Source organism: Ammospiza nelsoni, chromosome 2 (genome assembly GCF_027579445.1).
Source record: "Ammospiza nelsoni isolate bAmmNel1 chromosome 2, bAmmNel1.pri, whole genome shotgun sequence".
NCBI classification, from domain to species: Eukaryota; Metazoa; Chordata; class Aves; order Passeriformes; family Passerellidae; genus Ammospiza; species Ammospiza nelsoni.
Window position 1 is genome coordinate 47,668,934 of NC_080634.1, and position 20,774 is coordinate 47,689,707.

Genomic DNA, 20,774 nt, shown 5'->3' on the forward strand with positions numbered 1-20,774 from the left:
ATTGTTCTCTGTCCACCAGGTACTTGAGACACAACTGTGACACTTGCCATCAGGTATGCAAGGACCAAGGGGAACTAGAACTGCTGAGACAGAGGGATGAGGCTGGAATTCATGGAATGTTATAAAATGTTCCATTTTTAAAAAAAACTTTCTGGAAAGAATTGCTGATCTTAACTGCCAGTGTCATTGTCATGTCATTGTCAGCTTGGGTGTTACAGCTCCCTTAAACAGATTGTTCCTGATCTAAAAGGAACGTGGCTGATTCCTGTTTGAGCAGTTGACTTCTAAGTCAGGCTTAGAAGTGGAGGAATAAGATTTAGCCACAAGTCAGGCTTTTTATTTCCCCACAAGACCCAGTGACCTGGAAGATGTGTTAAGAGTGAGTGTAATCTTAGGTTTGTTGCAGCTGGAGTGTAAAAGCCAGAGCAATGGTGCAGTGTTTCCCAGGTAGGCAGTTTTTCTCAGTGATCTAATAACACAGATGCTACAGCTGAGCATTTTCAGATTCTTTCACATACTTTTATTAAGTTGATGTTGCATTCACTGATGAATTCAAGTGCCAAGTCCATTCATATCACTTTGGAAAAGAGGCTTAAAATGGTACTTTTTTATTAAACATGAATTATACTTCAGAGAAGTATGAACAGGTCTGAACACTGATGTACAAAATCTTGAATGCACTTCCATTGGTTATAAATGGCTTAAGAGAACTTTATGGAAAAGTATACATATGGGGAAATTGCAAATACAATTAAAACATGAAGGAACTTCCAGGCAAAGCAATGTGATTTTGTATTTATTCATTTATAAAAGCCCGTTTCAAAAAGTTACTTCAAGTATTAAACTATAAATGGCAACATTTTCTCTGTGCATAGGATGAGTCCTATCTGTAACATACAAAAAAATACAATAAGTGCATCATTGTTACAGGTATCTTTTACACTTCATCCCAAACTTAAATACAGCTCAATCCAAGTTTAGGCAGCACAATTAAAAATAACTTTGTGGAAGCAGAATAGCTGGGACATTGTGATTAGTGCAAATGTTGATGACCCTTGCTGACAAATACAAAAAGAATGTAGAGATAAGAGGGATGTTTCATTCATCTAAGTTAAAAATGGAACAGACTTAACAGGAGGAATGCTGCCTCTCTCTGGGATAGCTTCATGATTGTAAATCATCATTCAGGAAGATTTAAGTTTCCCACAATAAAGCTGATAACAGGATAAGGGACAGGAGGAATCACAGAGGACCATGCTAAGCGTCTTTAAGGTGTCAGCTAAGCAGTGTAAACGGGAGGCAATCAGCATGTCACTCCCAATGCTTTGGTGACAAAGTAACACAAATTCTTCATCTCTGACACATCTGCTTCACTGCTGAGCATGAGCTCTCTGTTTCTTAGGACAGGGGGTAGGAAGAAAGATGGGGAAAGCTCCCAAAACCAAAGCAAGTGATCCTGTAAACATTATCAGACTTCACTACCTCATGGAAACAAATTCAAGTAATGGCTTCAGAAAACAAATGGCCAAACACCAGTTTTAATCTGCATTAAAACAAACTACTTGTAGCTTTATGACGTTTCACAAGTTACATAATTAAGAAAAATGTGTATAAAAAGCTCTATATACAAAATAAATTGATAGAAATGAGTGTAACAAATGTGTTCAGTACTAAATCCCTTCATGTGCAGCTGCTCTCTTTGGTGCCACTTAGGGATAGAAGAGCCTCTGAAGCTGCACACATTGCTGTTTTTTAGGTACTGTGAAAATACATGTTTGTGAGCTAAAAGTAACTGCTCTTTGGAACCTCTCTAAATGCACACCCAAATCCCCCAGTCAGAGACAATTTTAGAGGGTGTCCTTGGAGAACATATACTATGAAACTCAAAGCTGTCGTGGTTTTGTCGTTATTTAACTTTTAAATAAAAATCTGGTCAGATTGGTGCTCCAGATCCAGGCAGATTTGGTCAATCTGTGTTGGAGCCAGCACATCTTGGTAAATCTGCCGGACATTAACACTGCTGCAAACACTGCAGTTTTCCTCCTCTTGGGGCTCTGCTTAGCTACAACTGGACCATACTCCAGTTAGATCATGAAGTCTTTGTGTGCATCCTCAGTGGTATTGAAATTCGTCCCAACCCAAAAAAATTATTTATAATTAATAAAGAAGAACCACACAAGACCAAAGGAAAGAAACAGTACCTGAAAACTGTGAGTATTCAGCACTCTGGAGAACAGGACCAGTTTGTAAGATCAGCATACCAAGAGTAGCTTGGTACTTGCAAATTCCACACTCAAGAGGCAGCTTTAACAAAAATATTACCATGATTTCTACTTAAATCACTAAAAATAGAAGTACCCAAGCTTCCTCTAAAGTAACCCTCAGATTATTTAAAATGGATGTTTTTAATCACATCTGACTTATATCAATACAGTCTCAATACTGTAGGAAGTCAGTTAATGTCAAATCAATTAATACTCCTCTTCCTGCCTTCCTCCCATAATACGCCTTTGGTAGGCAGAGCAATGATGTGTGTGTTGCACACTCTGTGAGTAAATAACAGTCAGAAAAAAACCAGTATTGTGTAGTTTTAAGTAATTTCTATTTGTGGATTTTTCTGCCTCATATTCACAGGGACAGTTTTTTTCAAGACATTTCAGAAAAATGAAATCCTCCCCTGCATCAGGCTTCTGTTTTCACACTGTGAATTTAAAGACATTTAAAAAATTTTTTTGAGTGTATGTAGATTTTTTTTTTAAGAGAAAAGCAGAAAGAAACAAGAAAGCAGTTTCTAATCACAGCCAATGTAACTATCCTACAATAACTACTACGTATTGCTTGTAGTAGTCATTACTTTAATGGATCTAAAAGCTTAAGGGCTGCTATTTTTAATGACAACCTAGGTATTTTCAAGACTCCCTGATACAGAGTAGGCTAAAGCACAAAACCTGCATTTACAATACAGCCCAACACCCTAAACAGTTGTTTTCTCAGGATCCAACCCCCTTCTGATCTCCTGACCATGGGCCAAAAGAACCCCCTTCCTGCAGCCCCTGCCTCTGCTAGCAGGGACACATGTATGGCTGCTTGCAGCCCAGCAGCCAAAGAATCACCCTGCTCCCTCATGGACTTCTGGCACAGCACAGCCCAGCCTAGGGAGCACTCAGGACAGAATCCAAAGGCAGAGGATGTCATCCTGGCTGCCTTAGCCATGATACCTCCCCCAAAGGCCAGGCCTGCCAGGAAAACCTAACCCCTCCATCCCACTGGCCGGCATGCCCTTAGGGTTCAGCAGTACAATTCCCTTAGAGAACTTAATTCCTTTAAATCAGTCTGGGGTTTCTCTTAGTCCCCAGTTCCCCAGGCAAAAAAACCAAAACGAGTTGGGAGTGGTGAATGCGGGAGAATCATCTTTCAATCATTTTACTACACTTTGTATTTGTGAAAGTGACTTTCAGTAATACCTGCTTTTATACCAACAGTAACTCTGGCCTCAGGATTATCCTAAACCCACTGCTCTCCTTTTCTTACCTCAAATATGAAGAAAAATCTGGGACAAAATATTCCTGTGATCTGCATAAATACTTAGAATTGTCAGTTCTTCATGAAAAGCCACAAAAATGTCCAGATATACAAAGAAGTGGTTTCAGAAGAGCAGCACTTGCTAGAAAATGCACATGGAGATAGCACAGTCTGTTTACTTGCAGTTTTTCCTGTAGATTCACTATCCTGACTAAAGAAATCAAACAAGTTCTCCTATGTTGGCCTACAGGATACATACATTCATGGCAGGGGCATATGAAGCACTTTGGGGAGCAGGTGGGGGCAGCAAAGACCATATTGCTGAGTTCAGTGATACTTAGGATTCTGACATACATTTTGCTTATACTTCTGCTAGATGATGCCTGTGCATGGATGTATTATTTCAGCTATAATACATGGATGCAGTAAAAGCCAGATGAAATCCCAGGCCCTCCATGACAGTTCCACCAGTGTTTGGGGCTGCGAATTTTGGTGTTCAGAACAAGCCATTTGAACATGCAGTCTTCCTTCGCTGTTATCTTCCCCAAGAAATTTTGCTGGTGCGATACTGCTGAGAGCTTATGTTAACATGGGCACTTCTCACTCAACATTTGAGAAGAAAAAGCAAAACCTTTCAGATCAATGTGTAGCAAATGCTTTTGTAAGTTTTGTAATTAGCAAATGCAAAATTTCTTGTACAAAGTTTGAAGAAACATTCTGCAACTTTTATAGAACATGCAACTTTGGACCATTGTTTCTGTCTCAAGAATATCCAACAGTGAAATCATAAGTTCTCAAAGAGTTATTGTTCCAGAAGATTAATATTTAAGAAAAATTTATTGTATCCAAAGACAAAAAATACTTATTTTAAACCTTACAGTATACTTTATACCTTAGTATTTCCATCATTTAACTCAAGTAGCAATCAGTCTGGGAGACAAACCAAACAGGTTCTTTTGGGCTAGATCATCAATTTGACTACTACCTTCAGTCTGTATCAAAAGGGCTCATGTCTCTTTGTAATCAGCAGCAGCTGAACATCAGAAATCTTACAGACAGAAAAATAATATTTGCCACTTTTTCCAGGTGCAAAATTCCAATACCACCGAAAGACGAGTTAGCAGTCTTCTCTGTAGAGAAGTGAGGAAAAAAAAAAAACCCATGTTGTTTGCTGTAGGTCTTGAGCCAAGAATGGGATGGACTTGATTCCTCACACAGGAAACACATTTTGCCTTTTGTAAGCAGGTACATTGCTGCACAAAGCCATCAGTCTTTAGCAATTTCAGCATCACTTAAACTGGACTTGAAAGTGGGAGACTAAAGGATGCAATTTTTCAGTGTGCTAACACAGATCTATGATCTAACACTAATCTTAAGTACCTGATATTTGTACTTTAGAACCAATAAAACCTTGTGCCTTTATTAAAAAGATAAAACAAAAGTATAAAACAGTATTTATAAACCATCAAGAGTCCCATGGAAAAAGCAGTACTCTGCTGGTTCTGTCTCTAGAAACACACAACTGCAATATGATTTTTCTCAGGGGTACTTGACCGTTTTGTTGCTGCCTTACACAGAACACAGCAAACAGTAACAGAAAATGTAAGAACTGTTAATTCCTTTTTGGACTGTCTTTTCCTTGTATGCTGACTGACAATTGTTGGAAAGTAATAACCCATCTTTTTTTCAACTAAAACCCAAGTTTTCTTCTTTGAGCTCTGTCCTTGATATAGTTAAATAAATCAAGTTAAAATGATGAGGAAGCTCAATCCTATAGCAAAAAAGCAACACCCAAGTTAAAGGCTTTTATGTTGTTGGCATTGCCTAGCTCCAAAGCACAGCTAGTAAAAGGAAACCTCAGTCCCAAAAGACTTGGAGAGCTGTGATCATGGGGTAGACTGGTTAATAGGAAGAGAGGGGAAGACATCATCCAGTCCCTTCCCCAACATCTGGCATCTGAACTATGTATACTCCCACTTCAGACTTGCTGATCATGCTCTAGGCTGACTTTTTTTTTCTTCCTTTTCCTTTTTTCTTTCCTTCTGTACTCTGGAGACCTGCTATGGAAGTGACTTCTGCAGTGCCTAAGGTATGAAGTTTGCCTATGAGGAGGTAAGAGTCTCTGCAATTTACCCCCACCACTGCAGCATAAAAGAAATGCATAGTTCCCACTCTGGACCTTGTGCATCCAAGCAGGGCACTTCTGGATCTGGCCCTTTGGTAGCAGTATATAATTCAGTGTTGCATAAATGCACATTAAGAATCTTAAGGCATCTGTCTTAACTTCCCTGCTCTGCAATAGTGCTTACAAGAATCCATTGTACTGTGCAGAAACTTGAATTTCTTGTCTCTTCCCAAAATGTTCATGTTCCACTTTTTCCTGCTCAACTTCTTCTAAACAAAACTAAGTAATATTCAAGCTCAAAATGGGTTGCAGAAACCTAGTGAAACAAAAAAAGGTAATTAATAGAATTATCCAATTAGCTTTGAACAAACAAATCATAGTGCATTACACAAATGCACCTGGGTAATATAATTTACAGACTTCTGATTAAGGTAAGTAGTAAAAGCAACTGTAGCTCAGAAATAGCCTTCTGGGAGGGTGTGGGTTTTTATTTCATGCTTCTTATGTTTTGGAAGTTTATCAGTGCTAAGAACATCAATCCATCACCACTGATCTGCATCTAAAGTATTCTGAATCCCTGACTGGCAATTCAATTTTTGAATTAAATTGATAGATGTGAGGACACAAATGGTATTTGCCTAGGTGAAGCTGGGGGACTGGCCTTCTTCTGCGAATCAAGCTCTGTACACCAGAATCAGCCATGACTTTGCTTCTCCTGTGTGTTATGGGCCCAAAATTCCAAAATACAACTATTGGCTTGTTACAGGGATTTATGGAAGTGCATTGAACAGATCCTGGATCTCACAGCTACTGTGTAGTTGCTTAGAAATGCAGGACTGGAATGAACCATCTTGGCCTAAACTGTGATCAAATCCCACTGAACTCAGAATGGTTCAAACATTGTGTTACTGAGTTAATTTAAGGTAACACACACCCACATGCTTTTGCATTGGGTGCAATTATGCACTTTTATTTATACAATTTTTAAAACTAGTATAGTTTGGGCAAATATAACACAAAGTACAAATTCTTCCTTTATTAATCTGGCCTCATTTTAGGAAGAGAGGGAGGATAAAAAAGAAATTAATCTCAAACTATTACCAATTAATTGTCTAGCTTAAAACAGTCACCTATGCTCCCTCTGTAGGTCAGTGGAAAGAAAGATTAGGACCTTTCTGTAATACCCTATCAAAGGCTGCTGGGATGAGCTGCTCTCAGAAACTTCTATTCTGCTCCATGAAGAACAGAAAAGCCTTCGTGACCTATTTAGATCAGATTAGGTTTTATATAGCTGGAGGCTGAAGGAAACCCCTTGCTTGGGATATTCTTTAGCACATTTATATAACATTAGGAAAAGATGGAAAGGGGAAACTTACCATTGGTGAGTTCTCATGGTTGAGTAGGTTTTTCAGAAGTTGTAACTAACTAGTCTAATCTTGGTTTTGTATGAGTTTACACTGAACACTCTGACCAACATGAGGCCAAGCATCACACCATCACCCACAAAGGCCTTTTAGAAAGATTTTTTTTTTCCTTAAAAACAAACCAACTCCCTCCCAAAACTATAATTTTAGGTCAGAAGACTCCTTAACAAAATAAAAGGAAAGGAAACAAAAGTAATCCTAAAATTACTGAGCTTACCAAATTCAAATGTAGTGTTTTATTTCTGATAAAAATGTGAATTACTTGCAAAAACATCACCCTCACCACAAAAACCACAACAACAAAAAAAAATTTAAAAGAAAAAAAAAAGAAAAAAAAAAAGAAAAAAAAAAGAAAAAAAAAAAGAAAAGAAAAGAGGCAGTAATGACTCAGCTATAGCTTTTACAGCTGTTAGTCGACCAAATAACATTTGTTTGTCTTCCAGACAGAAAAACTTAATGGTAACTTATAAGCTCACCACAGTAGAAAGCCAACATAAATGAAGTCTAATTTAGTCATTGGAAATACACCAAAAGAACTTTCATATATGCACCAGAAGGTGCTGTATTTCCTATATGCAAAGTGCACACAGGGCACTTTAATGCAAGAAACATTCCAGAAGATCACTGTCAATTCCAAATGTGACAGAGCAGTCTGTATGCAGAGACCTGTACTCACTCACTGATCTTCCTTCCTCAGGCACATGCAGCTTCCTAAAGAGCAGAACATGGCCCACCAATATATGACTAAGAAAAAGACATTTAAGGAGCTCTTTCTCAAGACAGCGTTTCATCTCAGAATTGCATTTAGCATCAGATTCTTTTCCCTGGTCAGGTAACAAATCCAGCAGTACCCACTTTAATCTAAATTACAGGATTAGTCTGACTCATCCCAGGCCTAGCCAACCCATGTTTCCTGCACTACAGCATTACTGCCATTCTTGTCTTCTCAACAGCCACTCTGAATTTTGTTTATACTTTGTTATTACCCATCCAACATCAGAGGATTCCTCTGCATTCCGTGACTAGTTGATTTTTGATTTTGAGATATCAATTTTATTCATACATGTACAGAAATAGCAATCAATTATGTTAGTCTTACCTGTTTTTCATTGAGATGGTTGGTTAGTAATTAGCTGAGATCAACTTTCCAATGAAACTATAATATGCTTTTTTGCACCTAGAATGTGAGAGAATCTCAATTATGTGTTTTTGCAGATCTGCATAACAAATAGCAAAGATTTCAAACCAGAAAGCACATTGACCATGCTGTACCTGCTTTTACAAAAATATTTGTCTCCCCCTTACCAAACATAAAAGATCCCAAACCTCAGAACTGAAGTGAAAAAGTGTAATTATTTATCCATATACCATCCACTACCGTAACACAATTAATTTTGGAGCAGAACATGAGATGCAAGTTAGCCTTAATTCTAAACATCCTGACTCTATTCCACGGAACACATTTTCTTCTATATCACTCCAGCCAATTCCTAAGGACTTTCTAGGTGTCAAAAATTAAAAAAAAAAAAAAAAAAAAAAAAAAAAAGGAAAAGTGAACCACAAACAAAACCACTACCTGATTTCACATTTTCCTCTTCAGGGCCAGTTTCCACCCACTGACAATCACCAGATAGCAACCGATTTTGTGATTCACTGAGTGGTCGAGTGGTTACAGAGCTGAAAAGTAAGCAAAGTCAACAGGAATTCTGTAATACCAGTAGCTGCTTCAGACATTTCTAGAATAGTGAAGTTATTTAAAAGCAAAGTTAATAAAAAAACCCCCTAGAGTGCCAACTGGAAATGGCTGCCTGCCCCCAGCCCTAATTCCTCTGCAGGCTTGTTCCAGTCATCAGTCTAAAATAAACCCCTACCTGACACAGGCCACTCACTTCTAATGGAAAAAACCCACGGATTGAGACACAAGAAATGACACCCTGACAATAACACTGCCACACAGCTAAAAAGAAAAACTATGCAGTTCCATCTGGAAGAGCAGCCAAATGCTATCTTTTCCCATGCAAATGCCAGGGCCTTCTTCTGAACAATCTTCTGAATGTAAAAGGATACTTTGCTGTTTGCACAAGGGTCCTGTTCTTGTGTAAATTCCACAGGTTATATTGCACTGGAAGTAACTTCTCTGTATTGCCTTTGAATCCTCTAATGTCTGGTAACTCAGGTTACTGCTGTTGGCAACAACCTTCAGCTTACAAATTCATTAAACTATGCAGAAGACTTCTGAGGTGGCAAATGTAAACAGAAACTGCACACAGAGACTCTTGTCACTTTGAAAATACATTGAAGATACAAAACATGCAAATTTGAGAGGGATAAAAAGTAATGAGCTAAAAATCACAGCATGAGAGATCTACTTCTCTTGCAAAATGTCTCAGCATTTTGCTGAGGAGATGAAATACAAATAATACCTTGTCTTTCAGAAAAAAAAACCCAAACCAAGCAAGTAAACATTTTTTTTTCCCATGGACAATTATTCAGTCTTCCCAAGGACTTTTTTGATTGTTGCTAAGAGCCAGTAAGCTCCCTTACTTTCTTTATTACTTCTTCCTTAGAGCCTTATGTTACAACAAACCAAGACATAGTCAAGTTTTCAGTCTTAATCTTCGCTGAAGACTTACAAACTTACTCTGAAGTGACAAGAAGCATAAAGAATTCAAAAACTAACTTTGAAACAATTTTTTTCTCTAGATAAGTATGAAACAGTACAAAATCAGTATTTAAGTGCTATAGCTACCTTTTGGCAGGTTCATTTTGGCTTGAGACTGCAAGTTGTTCTGGATCCATAATCACCAAACGAGTTGGGAAAGTACATCCATCTCCCAAACTAAAGGAGAAACAAAGACTCAAATCACTGTTGGTAGCTGACTTAAGTGAACTGAACAAGGACCAAAGGAAGAGGCAAAGGCTACAGGGTCAAATCAATTAGCTCAGCACAGTGATGAACTCCATACTTTAGCAAATGCAGTTCTACCACTAAATTAGAAGATCAGTTCATTAAATCTTGGAGCTCAATTGATTCCCACTCTATCACTGAATATGGATTGCTGTGCACAAGTGTGTGGATTTCAGAAACACAGCTGTATTTCAGGAGACTGTAGCCCTACTCTTCCCCCAAACCAGCATGCACACATGGCAAGACTCTCTGGTATTTACAACCTCAGAAGCTGTATAATAAATAACATTCTGGTGGCCATGCTTTCCTCTTCACTCATAATTTTGAAATTAGCTAAGCCTTCTTTTAAAGTTTATCAGGATAAAATGTGGTAGCAAAACACATCGAGCCATCTACCGTGGAGCTTCCGTCTTTAAATCAGTAGTTGAGCAAACAGCTGAGTCAACTTAAGCTGCTGGTATAACCTCTGCAGTTTGATACCAAGACCTCAGCTTCACAAACAGGTTCAGCAACATTTTTCTCTGATACACAGACCCCCCAGAGCAGTGTTGAAACACAGTTCCTACTCCATTCTGCTGAAATCTGGTAGTGGTTGGAGTGTACAGCACATCAGCCTTGCTTCATAAGGCTTGTCTGCAACTCCCTAATGCTGGCTCAGCTGACATTTTAATTCCATCATTTTTAATCATATCAGATTTTTCCACTCCTGTTTCTTATTTACATGCAATTTTTTAGATGGCTTTTGAATCCTAAAGTGTCATCTACAGCAAAAGGAAAGCTGTCAAGCTTTTCCAGGGCCAAGAGAGGGTGTTCTTAAGCTGATGTTGTTAGGATGCAGCTGTTTGAGCTCGTCTGAGTTGCAGATTTCTGCTCTGTAATCACTGAGACTACCACCAAAAGGTGTACAATTTTTGCAATATGCTTCTCAAAGCTTTTCAAACTTCTGCATTTAAAAGGCTCTTGTCAACAAGCTCTGTCTTTGAATGAAAATCCTGTGTGGAGTTTAACCGTTTTCTCTTGCACATTTTCCCTGCACCAGTATTTATTGTACTGGATATACAAGTTGGCTTTTCAGCCGTGCTTTATTTTTTAGTAGAAAAGGAGCCAAAGTGGAAGTCATGGAATCAATTAATTCCCTAATTCATTACTGTTCAGACTGAATACCTGGTAAAGATAGGAAGTAACCAATACTTCTTTTCATCTCCAAAAACCTCCCTTAGATTTTTGCTGCATCCAAGAGAAAAGCCATTTTTATCAGGACCATTTCGAAATGTGGGTGCACGGAACGTTTCTGTAAAATAAAAACATGCAATTCTTTAAACCACTAAGGAGTCAGGGAGCATGAAGAAACCCAAACTTCTCTGCTGTGGAGCCAGTTTTGGGCAAGGTGAGGTGATCTTGATGTATATGTTATGGGGGGGGGGGGAATTTAAAAAATCTCAAGTAACCAGAGGGGAAAAATATCACAGAGTTAGTGAACAATGAGAAAATCAGGTAAGGAGGACAGTAGGACAGTCACCTTGTCAACTTTCTCTCTTTACATTTAACAAAGTCTGAGATAAAGCTAAGTACCATCAGCATGCCAACGATATCCACATACATCCCTTATTCCTTGGTGACTTGCTCTCTCTTCAGCCTTCTTTGAGCAGGCAACTTTCCCATTCAGGAGTAATTTACCATAAGCACTGCTGGACCTAAGCCCATACAAAAGAGGTTTTTCCACATCTGCCAAATTAGGAAGCTGAATTAAGAGCATCCCGTGCTATCAGCGGAAGATGACATCTATTACATTAGAAACAGACACACCATGAACTATAGCAAGCCACCACCATTTTTGTACTCAGTCCAGTTATGCCCTTGACCAAGAACTGAGAGGAATCATTGCTCCCCCTCCATACCAATATCTTGTCTTTTAAAATCATGATCCAGAAAGCAGATAAAGAACTGTGTGGCCAATTATGACCACTGACTTTTGGGTAAGGAATATGTTGAAGTTTTCTTCAAAGCTAAAAAGAAACTGTGAATATTCCTTACCTGTAGATATGTCAAAGAAAAATAATTCAAATAACACTCCTATCAACCAATCAAAAAATTCTAATGAAAAAATTCTAGCCAAAAATTATTTTACTTTTAATCAACCACTTATTTTTGAGGTTAGAAATTTAAATTCCAATGAAAGATATAAGATTTTGACTTACTCAGTTGTAGAAATACTCATCAGTCTCTGTCCCCCCACACACTGCAAAAACCACTCTCAAGTGTTTCCTAGCAAGAACTTCAAATACTTTAATTAAATGCACATAGCTTGTTTATGCTGATCAATGCAAGATCAATTTAAAATGTTTAGGCATAAAAATATGGGAATCTCTTATTATCTAGGAAATGTGCATCAGTGTTTTCACTTTTATCACACTCTTACAAGCCACTTCCTAATAATAATGTTAGGTTTTTTTGACAGGATTTAAGAATATTTGTTTGCATCTAGTTCAAAATGTAGTACATGTTCATGTACAGCAGAGCCTCTGACTTGGTAGGGGATACCCAGCTACTCTAAGTATCAGAGCAACAGAGTGATGAGTAGCAATTGGGTTACATCACACTTTAAATTCACAACAAAAATGCATGGTGCCACAGACGTCTCAAAAATACAAACAAAAGAAATGAACAGTCATCATGAATCTGAATGCTTGGCTCCAGCAGAGGATCCCCCACAGGCTTCACCTTCCCTTTTGTTTCACCTTTAATTACTTCCACTAAATATACTTTTTATTGCACAATATTGAAAAAATCAATATTGATATATGTGATGACATATCACGTAGGCCTCACACTCTCATTGAATTGTCATTTTTCTGGACCAGGAAAAGTTTCATATCCCAGTGGACTGACCTATAGTTGATCTGTTTTTGCCAACTAGCCAGCAGTGGTAGCTGAAGAGTGACAGTATGCTGATGAAGAACATGGCTGCCACAAAGAAAAGGAACAGTACGTGGAACTTTGCATGGGTATCTGGCAATTCATTCTGGGGAGAAAGAAAGAAAGAGATTAATATGTTAACACTTCCCAGCAACTAAGGCACTATTGTTGCTGAACATTTCCTGCCACACCCAGACTGCTACAGGTCTTTCACCTCAGTTTTCACCAAGAAAGAAAAGCAGCAGCTTTTCCTTTCACGTCATGTTAAACTGGAAAAGGACAGCATTTAAATCTCATGGGTACCCCTTCCCCCAGTTTAGTACTGTGAATGCACTTGTTCATCCATGCTTTTCAAATGCATAGTAGGGGGCAAGGCAAAACATTTTCTATACCAGAAAATCGTAACTGTGCAGCCACAGACAAAGAGACATGGGGAAAATATGCCCAAAGCCACTTCCTCTGAAGGGGAAAAAAGTGCAATTCCTGCCACAAGGTAGTAATAATGTATCTAATTCTCAGCTGGTATAATGAACATAAAAGGTAAATGGCTATCATGAACAAGTCCTAAACAAGACATGGGATAGATCTTCAATTTTTGATCACCTCTAATGTTTAAGCAACAACAAGCATGTACCTAGCAAAACAAATTTGCCACGTCTGACCAGGTAGAAGTGAATCACCAGAAATCTATGTGGAAAACAACAATTTCAGTATAACCACCATAAAGAAAGCAATTCCCACCCTTATCAGATTGTCAATTCCACCCCAAACTATTTTCAGACTTTCAAAAGGCCAATGGGATTTGTAATAATACTATTCCAGCTCTATATCCTCAAAATCACAGCACTTTCAAGCAGTTGACCTTTAACAACATTATGAAAGCAGAGAGGCTATTTTTACTCAGCTATTTACTTAGCATTACTGCCATTACTTTTTTCCATTAGTGCATTCAGTACACCCATTTATCTATGGCTGACTTTCTTTTTTAAGCTAAAGCACATTTCAATTAAGATCAAGTGCACATAGGTATATCCATTTCCCTCTACATGGCTTATATATTTATAGACAACAGATTACTAGTCTCCTTCCTTCTGTGATGATGTGAATACCTGCCATGAATGACTGGACTAGAAAAATTGTAGTAGGAACCACATTTAAATATTGACAGCGATATTGTATTTTACCTTTGGACAATTCTCTGCAGCTTTCCTGCGGCAAAGCTTTGCGCAAAGAAAGACAATTTATTAAACACTAGTATTATGTTAAGACAGGGTGTTTGAAAACAGCACAGGCTTTGTTAAGAACAAAATGGTTGGTGTGCAAATGTGCTCTTGGATGTGCCAATTTCCAAAGCACATCAGCAGCTTTAGCCCCTGTTCTCCAAGAAAATGAAGAAGTATGCAAGAGCCCACTACTAACTTCCAAGGCATGAAATCTTCTACTGAAGCATAGATGTACTGGAATTCAGATTGTGACTGGATCACTTTCAAGTGGTTGCTCAGCTTGGTCAGCATGACTACACCAATTGCCTTCTTTGCTAGTTGTTTCCATCACAAATAAGAGTGATGTGAATATTCTGTATGATGAAACCATTCACAAAGGTCTCAAAAGCTCAGAATACTCCTGAGGTATCAAGTAATGGTTCATTAATTAAAAACCTTTCTGACTCCAGAACATATCCATTACCATTAAACATAGTTTCAGCCAAAACCATAAAAAATTAATCGCCATTCTTTGCACATTTTTCTTCATTTAAAAGAGATCAGATAACAAATCAGTACAGTTTTTCTTCTTCTTCCTAATTTTCTTCAATACAGAGCAGTTTGTAGGATGTATCTTTAGTATAACACCTGAAATTGAACCAGTGCTTGAGAAAACAAAGGAAGAAACAGGAAAGCTGGGTTCAAATTAGCTTTTAAACTCCAAACTTTATACCTAAAGAGTGGTATCTTGGCTAAGATGCCAACACTTAACCGATCTGTTGTAGATAAGATGTATGGCTTTTAAATTCCATTAATATGTGCAAAAAGCTTAGGGAGAGCCCAAGCATCTACATTAGAGTCAGGCAGATATACACAGCATTTTCAAAAGTGCTGGCTGCCATCAGATAATTCTACAGTAAGCAAACGACAGCAGAGTGCAGCTCTCTAAACTGCCATTTAAGTTCAGCTTCCTACTGGCCATTTTGTTACTTATTTACCTACAATTCGTAGCTACAACAGTCCCTCTTGCACCTGCAGTGATCCACTGAAATCCAGCCTAGCAAAATACTCCAGTTGCTGCCTATTCCTAAGCTTCATGTTGAAGCAATAGTAACTCTTTCTACCTCAGAGCACACTGCAGTGTTCCCCAGCTGCCTGATTTTTGTAACTTGAATTCCTATGACTTTTTAAAAATTACATATTTAAACAAAATAATTATCTACAAGGAATTCTCAGGAGCTTATTCTGTTGCTAAAAGAGCAGCAGCAGCTTAGTCTTTGTGCATTCTGTGGGTCAGAAAATCTAGGTTTATTTCACTTGCATCTTCCTAAACCAGCAGCTCTAAAACCTGGAGGATTTTTTGAATTATGCATGAATAATCTGCATGATCCCCAGGGAGCATTTACCTCTTCTGACTACCCAGCTTCAGCCACTGGTTGTAACTTCCTGAATGACAGTTGCAGAACTGAAGCATCTTTCAAAAAAGGCCAATTCTTTACCGGAGAGAAGCATGCAGACTTTGAGTGTGTATAACAAGCTTATTCACAGTGGTGTTCCAGCAGCAGTCCACATGCCCCCCTCTTGTGAAAAGAGAGTGAAACTTCAGACATTGGTTATTTAAGATCGTTAGGCTCAGCAGCAGCACAGAAGCAGAGACTTGCAGGTGAGAGAGCTGCAGAGTTTACAAAAGGAAGCAATTCGCACAACACAGTCTGAACTACTTAGCACACAATAGGCTGAAGCCAGTCACTATTCAAGAGTCCCCTACAAACTCTTTCACAAAGTCATTTGATTGGTATCAGGTTATAAAACCCCTCAAACAAAAAAGTGCTGTCTGAGCTTGATTTGTTCCTCATTTTTCAGTAGATGGGTCTAGCCTAATCTTTGAAAAAAACATCTGGTCTACATCCTTAGTATAGGCAGAAGGAATGAGTTCTAACTAATGATGTGGAACAACTCCTTTTTTTAAACCCCCCTATTATTAATACAACCAAAGTTTTGCAGAAGCATGTGCTATCCACCCAGGACATGTATTACATCCTTTATTTAGCTATACTCAGGATTGAAAATTAATCTGGAGGACAGTGAAAGACACTGCAAATGACTGGAAAACATAATGGTTTCAAGGAGGTGGCAGTGCAGCAAGAATAGGAGTAGACACAAATATAAGCTGGGAAGCACCACCATGCACTGTGTAAACAAGGCATCAAGCACTGGGCGTCCAGCCAGTGCTGGTGTTTGTGTCAAAGACATTTGGTTAAACTGGCATTTTATCTTTAACAACCTCTGAGGTAGAAATAAAAATGTCATGAATATAGAAAAAGCAGTTATGAGTATAAATAAAGAAATCAGTAACATTCCCTTATCTACAAAACAGATTTTAACATCAGCATCAGGGTGCAAGCCTGTGGTAAACATTTCCAGCCAGCGTAGTTGTTCCAGTATTGTATGCACAGAATCAAGACCTTTCTTCAGCACTTCTGCACAGAGCATGAAATGCGCTGTGTAAAACTCTTGCACATGCAAGTGAGAAATACAAAGGTTTTCTTCAAAAGAAGAATTTGGTAGGTGTGCACGTCTCACAATGTTTCCAAGTATCTGCATAGGAGCAGCATGTCTCCATGCAAGTATTATCAACAGTGCAAAACAATGAATTGCTACATTTGTGTACTTAGCACATACACCTCCACAACCTCATAACAAGTTCTTCCCCCAGGCTACATTCTCCAAGAACAGCCCATACTTCTTTCCAACACTGGATGTATCCAGCACTTTGTTGCACAGTCTCTGAAAAACATCTGTGAGGAAGCAAAAAATAAGCACTGCCTTCTGAAGGTAAATTGTAACATTTCCTGCAGTCAAGCTTTGGGAGGAAACAACCACCTTGATTTGCTCAGTTTTAGAGCATGGTGCTAATAACACCAAGCTTGTGGGTTTTTAATTCCCATATGGGCTGTTTACTGAAGAGTTGGATTCGATGATCCTTGAGGGTCCCTTCCAATTCAAAATATTCACTGGTTCTGTGCATCTAGACAGCCTTGACAGAAAATGTCCAAACAGCAATCTGTCTGATGCTGTAGCAGACAAAGCTGAGGATTAGTAATATACTGAAGCAATCTACAGACAGCATGTGTCAGCAGCATTCTGCTTTGGTTTGCATACAGATGTACAGAGAACCTTCCAAGAGAGCACTTGCCTAAAAGCTTATACATAAGAGACATACAAAAATTTGCAAGCTTACATGATTATGGAGCTGCCACCTCTTTCTGGAAATGTACTTTAATAAGTCAGTTATAAGCTCAGAAGTGTCTTAGCTTTGTGAAGTGGGTGACTTAATATGAGTAGTGAGTCAGAGACCTATTCTGCTGATAAGATCAGGGCATTGCCAGATTCAGTGCAGGAAATATCCGGAATTGAAAGCAAGTACACAATTACATTGCCTATTGTTATATTTCAGAAGTAGTCCATTCTTGCAGGAAACAGTTTTAACAACTGAATCAATAATAAAAAAAATCATCCCTCTTAAGTTTACTTCCTCTGCTTGAGAGTCCACTTCACCATTGTGTCCGATGAGCTTTGGAAGAGTCCTACTGCAAATGTTGGTATTAAATATTTGTTCATTGTAGGCAGTTGTCCTATGGCCTTTTTTGTTGCACTAACAACTATAAAGTAATGTAGCAAAGCAAATTCTTCTTTCTTTTCTTTGCTCTAGCACTGACTGGTAAATATGTGAGAGCGCATCTACAGCCTCCTTAGAAATTGCATACAAAGCACTGGAAAGCAGCCAGGCAGATGTTTGGAAATGGCATGTTCACAGATTGAAAATTTAACTATTTTACAGCCAAGCAAGACTGAACAGCAGAATCAGACCATTTAATTTGAAATATCTTTTAAGACCCAGCTATGACTGCTAAACACATTTATGGCTTTCATCTCACAGTACTGACAGCTCATTTCCCACATGGCTCCTTGCTCTCCAGTGACAGGCTGCTATACAGAACTCACAGGTTAAGAGGAACACAGTACTTTGGCAGATCAGACCCACAAGTTTAGATGAACACAAACTTCTTTGCACAGTTTATCTTAACTAATGCCAACTGTCTCAAAGTACAGCTATTTTGAATACATGATCAAGCTTCTCTTACCCTCACATGGCAGCAACCTTTTGCTCCAATAAAGCAAATATCAATATCTACCGCTGCAGATAATTCCTACTTTTTCCCAGTTACTCTAACAGCAGCCAGCATTTAAGAAATATGTGGTATTATTTACCCAAAGATGTGATTGAGACCCTTCCACTTGCGGTAACTTTTCGCATGCTCATTAATGGAAATGGATTAAGGGAATTATGCCACTAACACTTCAGCCTAGAGATGGGAAGGCACACTACAAGTTTTTCTAGATGAAAGGGAACAACTACAGAAGGCACTGTGTTCAGCCTGGATGTGACTGGAGCAAAACTGATAGGTGCAATATAACATTGACAGACAAGGATGGTTGCCTTCACATAAATGTTATTAAACATACTAAGATGGATGTATGTGTATTACCCATTTGACAACCCGTAACAGTTGCAAGGAAGATGTATAGTATTCATACTGTACATATCCTAGCATTCTACTCATACCAGACCATAAAAGCCACTAATATGAAGTTCAAACATGCCTATGTAGGGACTCCAAAACAAAGCTCAGATAGTTCCCAACAAATTAATCTGCCTTAGCTGGCAGCAGATTATCCATAGATAAGTCTGGGAAGATACAAAATTGTTATTTATATTTAATATTTGTCAGTATTTATTATATACACACATATAAATAATCATACATATACATAATTGTTTGATAGGGTCTGTTCCTTTATCTACATATCTGTATCTCATAGTCTCATAAAAACCTGAGCTCATCAAAACTCAATTTTGATGGAGCAGAGAAATTGCACAGTGTCCTCATCAAAAGTCCTTCCCCCAGTTACTCATCCCAGGCAGTGTAATACATTTACTTCATCAAAATTCATAAGGTTCTCCTGCTTCAGTCACTTTGATTGATGTCATTAATGATAGTGAACCACAGAACAGAGTAAATGGTGAGTGACAACATGCTGATGCAGCCTTCAATAACACATGCAGGATTAAACAAATGAACAAAAACCAAAAAAAGCCTTAGAACTTACTGTCCAAAACTTTATGAAGTACTGCAAGACTGTAGCAGCAACAAACAAACAGTACAGTAAGGAATACATTAAAAACAGGAGGAAGAATTTGTAGTTAGAAAATCCCACACAATTATTCACCCTAGAAGGAGGGGAAAGAGAAAAAGGTTACTAAGGTAAACAAAAAATAAAACAAACAAAAAACCCACAATACATTGCAGAGCAAAATGTGTATGTCAGTGGTATGTCCAAAACACTCCAGCACCAGTGTTTCAGAAGCAATTTAAGCCACTATTTTGAAGAAATTTCTCAGGCTGAATGATCTGGGCCTCTCACATGAATTTTGCCCCCCGTGATTCTGTAGGACAGGACATGAGCTGGCAAAGCACTACAATACAGACAGTCCATACAGGAAGCAATTCCCCCTACAAACTAACTGCAGGCACCACAGAAAGTAACAGGAACCTCACCATCAACTTCAGTGCATGCTGCTGGGTTACAAAACCACCTCTAAGTCAACTACTGGTAGTAATGCTCTTCACAGTGATAGCAGATAATATTTTTACTGACTACCAGTGAACACAAACTGCAGAAGAGTCTGAGTGGGTCATACATATCACCTAAAATCCAGAAATTACTCTCCCATTGCAGTGGTATCTCCTCTCCTGCTAACACCAACAGAGTAAAAAAAGGAAAAAAAGGGATTTTCTCACAGGTCTCGTTAATGTCAAGGTTTCTCTATATGAGGAGAAACTGCATGATTTGGACTACTGGGCTTACAAATTTAACACTGCATCACACATTTATTCACATATATTAAAGAACTTCTGTGGAAATCAAGGTTTACTCCAGAAGTTCATTTTTGAAGCAGCATCTAATTAATCATTCTTATACTGATTTTTAAAAAAAAAACTTACCATGGACAGTGGTGGTCCATTTTTAATACACATCTGAAAGAGAAAATTTCCAGCAAGTTAAGACAAAAAATAAGTTTTCTTTTCAAGACACATAACTTTAGCTTCTACAGTTTTGGGTGTTGTTTTTTATTGATTGATTTTTTTCAAGTATTTTGCCCTACTGTATCTTTTTCAAGCCCTTCTCAAGCATACCAATTCTCTATATTAGAGCAGCTGTTCTTTTACCCAAAAGAACTGATTGAAATTCAGAAGAGTTATGAGGAGAGTTTCTTAAATTAGCATGAGGAGTATTACTGAGCAACACCATGTAGCAGTTCATTAAGCCACCCTAGTTTTATGTGAGTGCAGAGAAAACAAATCCAAAGGGTCTGTCAGGGTTGTGTGGATAAGGTGTGTTAGCCTGGCATTCACTTCAACTAAGTCTACCTTAGGGTTATTTTTTCCACCATTTTGTTTGCTGCTTGTCTTTTTTTTTTTTTTTTTTTTTTTTTAGTTAATGGAGGAAAAGATCAGCACAAAGGGCAATTTGAATAGTTCACAAGCCACTTTAATCCAGTTTTAAAGTAAACACAGTTACTGGATATTTCAGACACAGAGACATTCATTGTA

The 20,774-nt window shown here is 38.2% G+C and overlaps 1 protein-coding gene across 3 annotated transcripts in view; it reads right to left on the reverse strand.

Annotated features, from left to right (window-relative positions):
- Positions 1–505: 505 nt before the first annotated feature.
- Positions 506–20,774, reverse strand: part of ZDHHC20 (zinc finger DHHC-type palmitoyltransferase 20) — a 49,156-nt gene continuing 28,887 nt past the window's right edge. For 2 of the 3 annotated variants that reach the window (XM_059493180.1, XM_059493163.1), the window contains 8 exons: positions 20,166–20,198; positions 19,270–19,390; positions 12,869–13,001; positions 11,144–11,270; positions 9,821–9,910; positions 8,648–8,748; positions 8,171–8,248; positions 506–5,963 (listed from right to left, as the gene is read on the reverse strand). In XM_059493180.1, coding sequence (XP_059349163.1) covers positions 8,211–8,248; positions 8,648–8,748; positions 9,821–9,910; positions 11,144–11,270; positions 12,869–13,001; positions 19,270–19,390; positions 20,166–20,198 — 643 coding nt within the window. In that variant the 3' untranslated portion in view covers positions 506–5,963; positions 8,171–8,210. The remainder of the gene's footprint in view (positions 5,964–8,170; positions 8,249–8,647; positions 8,749–9,820; positions 9,911–11,143; positions 11,271–12,868; positions 13,002–19,269; positions 19,391–20,165; positions 20,199–20,774) is intronic. The other variant, XM_059493172.1, reaches the window with a different exon arrangement.